This window comes from Morone saxatilis, unplaced genomic scaffold (assembly GCF_004916995.1).
Source record: "Morone saxatilis isolate NCDOM2014 unplaced genomic scaffold, NCSU_SB_2.0 Contig4, whole genome shotgun sequence".
Classification (NCBI taxonomy): Eukaryota; Metazoa; Chordata; class Actinopteri; family Moronidae; genus Morone; species Morone saxatilis.
The window spans coordinates 2,708,411-2,721,059 of NW_023339984.1; the positions used below are offsets into that span (position 1 = coordinate 2,708,411).

General features: G+C 42.1%; 1 protein-coding gene across 1 annotated transcript in view; it reads right to left on the reverse strand.

Moving 5' to 3' along the window:
- Window positions 1-10,179, reverse strand: part of sorcs2 (sortilin-related VPS10 domain containing receptor 2) — a gene marked incomplete in the record, with an annotated part of 290,079 nt that extends 279,900 nt beyond the window's left edge. Inside the window, 1 exon segment of the mRNA XM_035675658.1 lies at window positions 9,756-10,179. Within this exon segment, the coding sequence (XP_035531551.1) occupies window positions 9,756-10,109 (354 nt within the window).
- Window positions 10,180-12,649: the final 2,470 nt, after the last annotated feature.

Here is a 12,649-nt window from a genome sequence, read left to right on the forward strand (position 1 = left end):
TGTGGCTAACAATGTAAAGTGTGTTTGAGGGTACCACAAGAGGAAATGTCACAGGGTCATTAAAAAAATAATAATTTGCATAAATACACTTATACTTATAGATTATGAGATATTCTGTGTGGAAAGGTGACAGCGTGATGCTAAAGGAAAGCTCACACAGTATTTAAAAGATAAATGTATTATCCTCTGGGGAGCATGAATATGCTTGTGTAATTTTAGGGCAATCTTGTAAAAAGATTAGGATTTTTCTTTAGGACAAATGGAAATTCTGTGCTTAAAAAGGCAAGATTATCCTCTGGGTAGCATAAATATACAATTTCATGCCAATCTGGTTATTATTATGTATTGTCATTTTGGCCTGATGATGGCTTTAGAGGAAAGATAAGGAGGTCACCAAAAAGTATGCTCTGGGACTGCGAATACAAGTTTCACATTTCAGGGAGATTTCATACATCTTTCAATGTCCTGTAATTATTTTCTGGGTTACTGTGTCGTGGATGTTGGTTAAAGAAAGCTTTTGACCAAGAAAGGTCACCAGGTCACCAAACTTATTAGGAATGAATCTTCTGGGAACCATAAATCTACATACAAAATTAGTATTAGTATGGACCGATCAGTAACGGTATCGGTTGCCGATACTGACCTAATTCACATATCAGCTACCTGACGGACGGATGGTTTTATGAAAATGAATGAATATGCAATAACGCATAGCCAACATGTTACACTAATTAATTAATCAATTAGTAATTAACCAGTTCTACAAAGATATCCAGTAGTAGATACCCCGTATATTTTTGTCTCTTAGAATTCTATGAGTTGGACGTACAGGCAGATCTTGCGCTGGACCTACAACATAACAGGAAGCAGTCAGCAACTGAGTGAGCTAGTAACAGCTGGCTAACTCAACATGTCCTTAGTTTGGAAATATTTTAGTCTTCCATCAGTGGTTGTCAGGCTGTTTTCCTCCTTTGACTGGATGGACACCAGACAGAGTAATGGGCTGGCAGGAGCGTCAATAAAAGAAAACAAAAATTACAGGACAAATGCAAATAAATACATGCTCAGCCCAAAAGCACGCTTCACTTCCTAATATTCCTGGAACGGTGACCTTTGGAGATACAAGGATCTCCCCCGACAATATGACTTATATGGCTTCTACTCATGCCAGAGCTATACATGAAAAATGCAGGACCTGGGAGAAGTGCAAGGCGAGGGGCCGCTCTGAATTCAGATCAGGAACCAAACCACTGGAAGACCCCAACAGGATCCCAATGTGGGTTGCCAGGGCAACATGAGCAGGAACTTTCAACCATGGCAGCCAAACAGCAGAAGACGAAGAGGAGAGCACAAAACAACAGGGGAAAAAACCCTGTGTTCACAGGGACAAAACTGGAAAAACAATGGGTACATTTTAGCACCGCAACAAAAAGAAAGAAAGTTCGGAGAACGCCTGCGATGTCAAAGCAGATGAGGGGCTTCCTTGTGTGCCACAGCCTGCCAAGTAGCTGTTTTGGCTGTCGCTTGGTAACCAGGACCCCCCACCTCCAATAAACACGCAAACAAGCACACACAAAGACAAATGCTTATATTGAGTAATTTTGCCTTAAAGGTTTCCACCTTGCCAAGCCGAGGACAGGAAGTGGAGGAGAAGAGAAGGTGATGGTCAGCGATAGACCACACACACACACACACACCTCTTCCTCATACACACCCAGCACTGCAGGAACAAACAGACAACAATCTCTCATCCCCGCTGCCAGCTGTCTCCGAACAACCTGCGAGACAAACGTGTCTCAATACTTTTATATTGCTGCCGGGAAGCCAGCATCCGCCTGGTATCACTAAACACTTAATTAGACAGTAACACTACAGTAGCACACTGCTCCGCGTACTTTCCCAAGGTCTCGTTAGCAAGGCAACCACGGCACCGAAGAGACAAACGCTACCTACCGCCAAGTGGCAAAGAGCGGTCCCGTGCCAACACTGAGGACATACTAAGAGAAAGGCTTTGGATGAAGATCTTATCGACGGATAAGCTCCATCATCCACAGTGCTTTTATGTTTCAGACAATTAACTCGCTATTGTTGTCTGTGTCGAGCCTGCCAACAGATAGGACACAGATATATGCATGTCTTACTGCACAGTCTGCTGTGCCAGGTAGCCTGATTACTTCACTCATATGGGTTTTAGAAGCTGAGACTGATTTTTGGTTTATACTAGACATGTCAGGCCTGTTCAGTTCGAATTTGGAAAGGCTAGAAAGATCAGTTTCCACACTTAAAACACATGAAAAACTACTGAGACATCATGAAACACTAAAATGCTCCATTGACACTAAGACTAATGCAATTGGTTAGTACAGCATTAATTAATGGTAAGGAAGTTTTGACCTTTCTGAAACACTAAAAAAAAAGGTAAATTCAAAATCATTCATGTTGGAAAAGAAGGTATCAAAATGTCAAAAGAAACGTCTCAAACTAGTCTGTGGGCTCAGTACATTTCAAACAGTCATATTTTTTTTACAAAACATGGCTAAAGACACAGCTTTGTTGCTAGCATGGTTAGCATACAAGCCGGTGTTACATACAAAAATGGCGGCTGAGGTGCCATGTACTGTTAGCATAGTTAGTTAGTCATAGAATATATACGCAGTGTTTTCCATTGTTGTGACTGTGCTACATTCATGTAGCTGGCACTAACACCACCATACAGTCTGTGTACTGCATTCACCTACAATACAACACAAATTTTTTCTAACATTGATATCCTCCTGAGCATAAAATATGGAACCACACATTAACAAAGAATTAATATATATGTATATGGAGTGTGTATACACTTTCTCACCTTTAAACAAAGCACATGAATAGTCTTGGAGCAGCTCTACTTTCGTGTGAGTGTGCTACGTTCAGACAGTCGTAGCTAGCTGATATACAGGGCTTACAGTGCTACAACAGCTAGTGCTATTTGCCTACTGGAAACACATGTTTGAAGACAACCCATTTAAAATAATATATCCAAATATTCCTGGAGTCAAAGTAAATACTGTAGTAACACAATACGAATGTAGCCACAGCCCAATGAATAGCTTACTACAAAACAGCTGAATAGACCAAAATAATTCTGTGTATAATTCATAGCAATTCAATGTCCACAAAAGTTAACCACGCTATTTTGGCACAAATATCAGATTCAAACATACTCAGAGGAGGAGTAATGCTTCAGGAGTGGTTTAATCTCTACTGAGACTATTTTTGTCATTTGACAATTTTCTTTTGGGTGCATTTTTCCTTTAACTGGAAAATGTGCATTTTCCAATGTAACACAGTGATATAGCTTTCATAGTGACATAATGGATAGCAGGCATCAATCATGAATGAGAGGAAGCCAGGAGCAATCTGATGTTGCGGAAAGACACTGAGCTGTGCTTACATGTGTCCTGACGGCCATGTTGGATGGCAAGCCTGCTGTAGTGTTACTGTACTTTGTAATTTGGATTCACGTTAAAAAGAGACAGAGCAAAACCAAGCCAACAAGTCTGATGATTTACAGTCTGGGTTTTGGAGTGTCTTTTTAAGCAGGATGAACGAGGGCAGACAAGATAAATGACGAGAAAGGCTCTCCTCACATGTGCAAACAATTTTCCACCGCAGAACAACCAGGGGCCAAATGAACTGTCTGTTCAGTATGTGAAGCGTGAACAAATGCCTTTCACATTAAGTCAGGACCCTGGAGACCAAGATAGTGTGTGTGCATGTGTGTGTGACTGGGGAGAGAAAGAGCATGGCTCTGTATTGTTACAGCTTATATGTGCGTGCAAATACCTGCATGAGCCTTGATTTCCCATGCAAATAAAGGCAAGCACCTTATTATAAAACATTATGGTTCCCTCTAAATACTCAATTTAAATTCAACCAATGCCATGTTTAGATTAGATGTATGCTGCAGGCGGTTAATCCTTTGACCTAATTGGCTAAAACGATTCTTGTGATCTGACGGTGATGTTGGCAAGGTAACCTGAGGGGATGGAGGGAAAAATGGAGGGTAAAAGGTTGTATCACCGTATATTCTTCACAGCTAGAAAGTGAAATGAACTGTAAAGAACCATCAGTTCAACACCATGAATAGAAGAAGGGCAATAGTGATGACAACTGTATATTAGGACTGATGATGTCAGCTAACAACGATAACAAGGACATAGTGAATTGAAAGTAGCCATTAAAGTCACTGGTGTGAGCTGCTGCTTTTAGTGCAACACATTCAGGCAGCATTGTGGAGCACTGTGTAATGTGATATGCGTAAATTGACATCAATTTGATTTAACTCTAAATGCTGAATACGCAAACTGTATTTTATTAGCATTGCAGATGTTTACATTGGACATTTACATTGTTTGTAATCCAGTACATTAGGTTACTAATTAGAAACTTAATCTATAAGTAATACTAATTAGTCGGTTGGTCCAACACTCAGACTACTGAATGGATTCATGGTCCCCACAAGATGAGTCCTACTGACCCATTGACTTTTTCTTGCACCAGCATGCAGTTGACCTTTAATATTGAGACTGACCATATTATTTCAGTTTTACAAACGTCATCTTTAGTCCTGATAAGCTGTTTGGCGATATATCAGGCTCTTGTCTTCCAGCCAGGTCCTTTCAACTGATGCTAGTTCTTCTACTTTCATTTATTCCCACCCAGGAGAGCTCTTAAACCAGGAAGTGGCAGGAATTACCCACAATTCCCCTGTGAGGGTAGAGGGCGGGACGAGAGTTCGGACTGTCAGCGCCCCTTTTGCCGCTCATTAATCACTTAGGCTACTGTGGGACAGGCCGCCAGGGATCAGCAAGACACACATACAAGCACACACACACACTCGCAAATTTAAAAAAGGTGTGAGCGCAATACCAATGCATAATCTGTCTCTCCGTGAAACAATCAATACACGCAAGAGAGAGAAACCCTATTATGTGTTGAGGGCTGTTTCCTCAGCGATACAAATGCACATATCGGAGACACATGGGTGCAGAAGGTGTCCCCGCTCGTCACCATAGAGAGGAGACAGAAATAGAGGGAAGATGAACACAGCTCAGAGTTCCCTGAGGCTGGTCAACAACGCTGAGAGAGGAGAGAGAGAAAGGCACAAAGAGAGAATTGCACAAAGAGAGCACTTTCACTGGTGGAGCCTTCATTCAGTACGGCTGGTATCATGTTATACAGCCTCCTGTCCATTCCCAGGATGCCTTCCGGGACTCACTAACTCCATATGCATGCATGTTTACATCTGTGCCAGTGAATTTTTAAATATTTTTTCATTGTAAATAATATTCTAGTCTCCTGAAATGTCCTTAAACTTGTAATCCTTAAATCACTTGTACACACTCAGCATTTAAAAGTGCCTATATGAAAAATTATTATGTTATGTTTCAAATTATTCTGATATAACTGTTTGTTTGTAGACAGTCGAGATAATCCCAGTGGAAATGTGTGCAGTCTATGTGTTCTTTTCAGGCCATTATAATTAGATATATGGGGCAGTCACTGTATTTTTTGATATCACCATTAGGAGTTGCCAAAATCAGACATTTTCAAATTGTACACAGTGGATTTAAACGTATACATAACATTGCTAGTCTTGTAGAGTACTACTCAGCTTGTGAAAAAAGTATCAGGGTTTCCAATTTCTTAAACATTAACTTCAAGGACTTTTGAAAGGACTTTCCAGGCCCAGTTATCACTAATTCAAGGACTCAACACAACACAATGCTGTCAAAGGTAATTCTTGACTGTGGAAATAATGGTTCAATGGTTTCACAAAATAATCTTGATTCAAGCTTTCAACCACATATCATGGTCTTCATCATCAGTTGATGTCGTTTGCACAGTTGTCATGAAAAGCTAGTTAGTGGATCTTGAGTTAAGATCATTTTTTTCAAACTGGGGTTGTGGAGTTTGAAAGAGTAGAAGGAGGAGAGGAAGGAATGATAAGATCTATCGACTTGCAAGGAAAATTTGGTCATTTTACCTCAAATATTTGGTAAAATAGGTAATATTCTCCTTAATAATAGCAACCGACAGTAGGTCTTTGTAAAAAGCAATTCAAAATATCATCACAGTGACCATTATAGCACCACAGGTAGGTTTAAATCATTCATTTGAACATGGAGAAATGACTCAGCCCACGGGGATAAGGGGATTCCTTCAGCCTGAAACTGAGTGATAAAACAAGCCTGCTGCCTTTTTGCCTCTTTGATATTTACTTAATGAGAGATGTACTGTACATACAGTGTTTAATATGTCCAATTACAGACACAAAATACGATGGATAATGAGCTGGGTAAGACATAAAAATCCATTCTTCCTCTCTTCTCAGTTATTTTTCTTAATTCTCTGTTGGTTACTTATTCTAGGGTTCATGAATATTATCACAGAGCTGTGGCTGTGACCTTTGCCCTCCTCAGTATTGGATTTTTAATAGTCCTGATGATCTCCTGCTAGGAAAGCAGGCATACTGTTGGACTGTATTTTGATCTCGATTCCACATCCATTTATTTTCCTTGAATACATGCTACATGCTCTTACTTTAAAACACTCCCTTACACACACATTACACATACACACTTCACCAGCTATCTCTGCTCTCCAAGGACACCTTCTGGAGGATGCCTGAGGGAAAGCTCTTTCATGCTCTCAGCCATCAATTGACCAATCAAGGCTTGCCAAAGCAAAGTGACTGTTGCTGCTATGGGGACAGAGGGGAGTGCACAAGAGCTGTTTTCAACAACCCTTTTACTGTAAGGCTAGATTAACAATTCATCCTCTTGTCAAAACATTTTGCAGGTTATTGAGAGAGGGGAGTTGGCCAGAAAACAAACATACACATATTAAAATGATGATGCAATGATATGATTACCCTGAAAGTGAAATTTACTTTTGAGACAAATTGCTATATTAAGGTGGTCTTTATTACACTCCTGATTACCCATCATTAAGACAGATGTGACAACTGAAGTCCACTGCACGGCTGACCCTCTCATCGGTGACTCACATTTGGAACCTCTGAGACTCCAAAATGAAATGATGAAACAAGAGAGGAGGCACAGATTAATTTTTCCCACCCATCAATCTGCACGCCGCTCATAAATGTCAGCCTTAGGGAAATTGAATGGCACCATTTCTCTGTGTTTATTAGGCTGGGATGAACTCCGTCCCAATGACCTTTCGGAGAACATACCCACGCCAAGTTAACTGAGGATAAGTCAAACTTGGAGTTCCTATGACTGGCAGAGCCAGAGCACTAGGATCCCAGCGGACTCATCGCCGCAATAAAAAAAAGACTGGCAAGTTCATCACGAGAAAGGCCGGAATCCATTGGGAGAATGTCACTTTTTTTTTATTACCTAAATGCCCAGTCTTAAATGCCAAAGCACTCGAATCCCGCAAGTCATTATTAAATTGTGGTTCCTTGAACTCTGAAGGGACTGTGGCCAGTTTGAGTGTATCAAGTTTGTGCTCCTTAAAGTCGAACTGAGATCAAAATTCTTTTTTACTAACGAATCAGTGTATCTTTTGGTGTTTCTACCAAAAAAAGGTACATTTAGTTTTATTTTATTTTTTTGCCGTTACAGTGCTGAAAATTGACATCTAGTAGGAGTTTGTGCTAACATTAGCAAGCTACTCTAACTAGCTTCCACTTTAAGAGTGAACACCAGTTAATCTAACTCCCTAGCTCCCACTTTCCAGGAGCAGAATACAAACAGCACGACGGCTCCTCCCAAAATGTCGAATGTCGTTTAGGGACAGACGATTAAATCATCACAGAAGCTTGACCATAAACATTATGTAAAGGCTAATGTTGGTAGGCCATAGCAACAACAGCCCTCACATTTCAGTCAATCTCTGCCTGGGAAACACCCACTCAGAGGCTCCAGGCATAGCCTAGATGGTGTTTCCACAAATATATCCAAGAATGCTTTTATCCTGTAATGAATGCCACCGGTTGCCTTCAACGGAGTCCACCATGTTTAACCACCATGTACTACAGTAGCCAAGAAGGGACAAACCAAACACTGACTGTAGATAAGGGCGTTTGGTTAGATTAGGTTGTTTGCCTTAAGGGGAGGGTAAGGCAAGGGAGTTGCAATCTGTAGTTGCACCGCTAGATGCCACTAAATGCTACACACTGGTCCTTCAAGTTCAGTTGTAAAGCTGCAGTGGTAAACTCCTTTATTTCCAGTCTAGGTTGAAATAAACACATCCTCTGCCTCTCTCTTGCAACAAATATGAGCATACTGTGCAAATTCAGAAGATTTCTGGCTTCTGAAAATCAACTTTTTCAAGTTCTTGCTGCAACTTGGACCCACCAACGAGCAAAGGTGCCCCGAGCAGCTTTAAATTCAATCTCTCTTGCCTCTGTCGATAATCCAATAAGTGGAGCGTTACCTGCAAATGTCACCGTTTACATTATTTACCAACCGATTTGTCATGAAACTCCATCAAATTCGAGCAAAATAGGTCTGCTGGCTGTTTCACGGTCAGATTATTTTCTCTTTCATGTTTTTTCTTTTCTTTTTTTGCAGAGCCGCCTGCAGCCACTGCCAGTAAAACAGCAATGTGTTGCACTGACAAAAAGGCTCTGATTGCAAGTGATGTCTCCACCAGACACCACCACTCAAATCCCCCCTGGCGTCTGTCAATATCCATCACAAAGACAGCTCTTGTTTACATAGTGTAGTGCTCTGGCTTGACCCGGCCCTAAGGAAAAACCACTACCATACAGTTAGAAAACTTCTGTCTCCTCCAAAGTAACCACTTAAATATGCCCAAAATACAATATAATTCAGTGGTCACTTTAGTGGATTAATGTATCAGTTGTGCTAGACTTCTGTCTCAAATACACTTTGAAGCCAATATTCATGACAGTAAAGGCATACAAAGTAAGTTACTTTCATCTGAGACAAATTACGTTCCAAACCACAAATAAATAAGGCACTGCAAAATTCATGGACAAAAAGCTCCATCAATATTTTAGTCATGGCTTCGTGTGACTACATCAAGCACCGATCTGTCTGTTTAGTGCGCGCTCCTCCTCACCACACTGGCTCTGTGCGCACACAGGCGCGTCCTTGGACTCCCTCTGAATGTTATCAGACACAGCGGCATGAGTGGTTATTATTGTGGTTCCCAAAGTGGGGTCAGGGGACCTTCCCCGGGTCACTAATTGAACATTAAAGGGGTTCCCCAAGTCAAATGATGCGCGTGTTCATTTCACAGCAATAAAATATGAAAGGAAGTTCAAACAAAGGACATAGATAATAAGAAGTTTCACACTGAACGCTGTGATTTCCCTGCGCAGCGCAGCGTAAACAGACAGTAACAAGATGCTCATGGACCTGGGCCACCATGTGATGTAATGGAAGAGGCGACAGAGTGTCCATGTCTATTTGTGGGGCCACTGACATGAAAACGTCCCAAAAAAAAGTCCTGATCTTTCAACAAAGACCAGCGCCTGACAACATCCACCGCGCGTCCAGCTGGACCACCTGCATGCGTAAAAACCACACTGCGCCTCCTTGTCTCCGAGAGCCGCGCAGTGTGCGTCTGCAGCCTCCTGCGAGAACAATAACTTGTTTCTGGTGATGTGGCTGGAGTGATGGATGGTGGAAGGTGACAAAGAGGGGTATGGTAGGGATGGTGCATGAACCAGCGGATCGTGACGGGACGGGACGGGAGGGGGGTAGGCTACTTACGCTGCTGTTCTCTCCTGTCCAGTGGACCATCGCCTGGTTGTGGGTCGCATCCCCTTTGAGCACGAACGAACTGCTGAGCAGGGACATTTGTTTTTCCCGGGACAGTGCTCTCCTGAAGCGGGGAGAGGTCTCCGCGCCGACGGCTTCCTCGACACCGTCCGTCGGTAAGCCCGGCGGGGAGCCACCGTCTCCACCGCCCATGTCAAACGTACGGTGCTCCCCGCCGCGCCGGTTTAAAGCCCCGCTGTCACAACGCACGGGTCCCGGCAGTGCCATCCAGGCCGAGACGGTCAACAGAAAGACGCAGAGGTGCGCAGCAGCGGAGACACGTTTTTCGGGGCGCAGAGATGCCATGCTTTGCGCCGTAGTACCGCTCGTATCGCGGAGACTGATGGAGAGACTGCTGATGCTTGTGGGAGATAGATAGGTGTATACTGTAAGCCGAGTGAGAGAGAGAGTGAGGGAGGGAAGGAGGGAGGGAGGGGAACTGGAGCGAAGGCAGACAGTGGGAACAACGTGGACGCGTCTCTGTGCCAAGCGGGATCCACAGGACGGCGCAGCGGTGCCATCTGCTGTCCTGCAGCTGCAGCGCCCCGCCACCAAACTACTCTTCATCTTCAGAAAGTGTCACCACGTGAGGATACACGTTTTAAATATGATAGATGACGTATTTCCAACATGCATAGATTATAACACATTTTTATTTAAAGACTGATTATCATTCTATATGAGGAGTCTGGAGAGGTGGCCTTACTCAGTTGCTGTGGCACAATCATCCAGGAAAAATATGAATCTCAAAAGGGTGTGAGCAAATCTTAAACCATACTTGGTGAAGTTCTTGTATCATGGAACCAAACTCACCTCTTTGTTTATGTTTGAAGATGCAGACCATGCACACCCCCTGCCACATGAACGTCTCACATTTACCCTCCAGTGTGATTTCATTCTCACTGGAACAAGTAACCTCCAATTGTTGATGAATAATACAAAAATAAATTGTAATTTTAAGTATTTTGGCAATCTTCACATTCTCCTGCAATTTCATTGCAAAAACAAATGTCACAACATGCATCACAATTAATTAAAAGCTGCTGTGAAATCAGACATTTTAGGCTGTAACAATTCCACAAAAAACCTGCAAAATCCTGGAGGGACTGAAAACGGACTGACAATCCTGGTCTAGGATAAAGTCATTCCTGCGTTATATTAACCCAGACTTTTTAGTGAATATCTGTTTGACTGCCAGTTTGAATCCCAAATGACACGAGGAAACAACTACAGATCCTGGAGAGCCCATCAATGAGGAGTAGTTTGATTAAGCTTCTAGTCCACACTTCTGTGAGCAGCTGAAACAATGACCTTAGAGGGGTTGTGGGGATAACTGTAAATTCTGCAGTTCATCAGTTAATCATAAAGGCAGTTGCCCCTAAAATCCTCTCTGGGTTAGTTTTTGTTTCAGCTTTCAAATAAAATGTCTTATTTGATCTTTGCTCCCAATTTAAAAGATAAAAACTATCAGATGAGCTAAAGTAGTTGGAAGCCTTCTGTAAAGAGACACTGTCTGTCCACTCAGGCTCCTCACTGCCTCACTGCCTGCGTGTTGGTGGCCAGCTGGCTGAGAGGTCATAGTTCACATTTGGTCCCACTAAGTAAAAGCTCTCCTCTGTGCCTGTCCTCCTATCCAATTATTGGTAGAGGCAGGATTAACCCATGACTTCCTAGGTCAGGATTGGCAGGGGTCTGATGCCTCTTCAGGTCAAACAACAAGAATTTACCTTTTATTCATACTGACATTCATCTGCGGTCACAAAATCCCATTGATGCTTGTTATTGATGTTTGCTGTATTCTATCATGCAGATAATAGGTTTTACTGATCATAAAGCACAGTACATATACAAAGTGCTCTATGTAACTGATGGGATTAACCTGCTTCACCAAGGAAGACCAAGGTTTGCTTTTAAGACTGCAGGGCCTTTGACTATGGTAACATTTTGTATGGACAGCACTGTATCTTGCAGTTACAAGCAGTGTGATGTGTTTTGGGAATGGTGGAATAATGGAAAGTGGACAACTGCTCAAACCCTCAGTGGCCCCAAAAGTCCATGTTTCACTGTGCGGCAGTCAAACCTACTACAAGGAGTTTGTAAGTAGTTATGAAACTGAAACTGTCTTTAGTACCGATTGGTCAGTGTACTTTGTGACCAATGGATTTTTGTTTTGAAATGAGAAAACCAAAATCGGGAAATTGGTTCCCCTGACTACCATTTATAAGTAGGGGAACAAAAAACTGAGTTTTTCTGTTTTTCTGTTGGCTGCACACTGTTAGTACAACTGACTTATGTACTATCAAGCTGCCTTCAGTGCATACATCCATGAGTAGTTATGAGCTAAAATGTGATGGTAAGATAATAGGCAGAAGTAAAATGAATGGTTCAAAAACTAGAAATGAGAGATAACCTTCTGACAGCTGAATAGTGTCGGTCTACAGTGCTGTATTTTAACATTGGTTATAATGGTGGTATTTAGAGGGCCTGATATTTTCAGAGGTGGTACACGGACGTCAGAATTGATGCAAACTGAAATATCATGAATGGTTTTATATTTGATGAGTTGGTGGTACAGGTGCTATAAATAGCCACAGCCATGCATTATAGACAAATGCCACACAGTCACTTTTTCTTCTTTGTTGTTCCTTTCATTGACGAATGAGTGGGCACGAGTAACAATATGCAAACGGTTGTTTAAGGATGTTTCTACATCCATTTATGGATAATTGTGGAAGTGGAAATGAAGCTTGTGCCGGCACGCTCATTTCTGTAATGATTGAGATTTATTTAGATTTATAAATCTGCTGGAAAAAGACAGTGTATACATATTTCTGTCTTTGTGCATA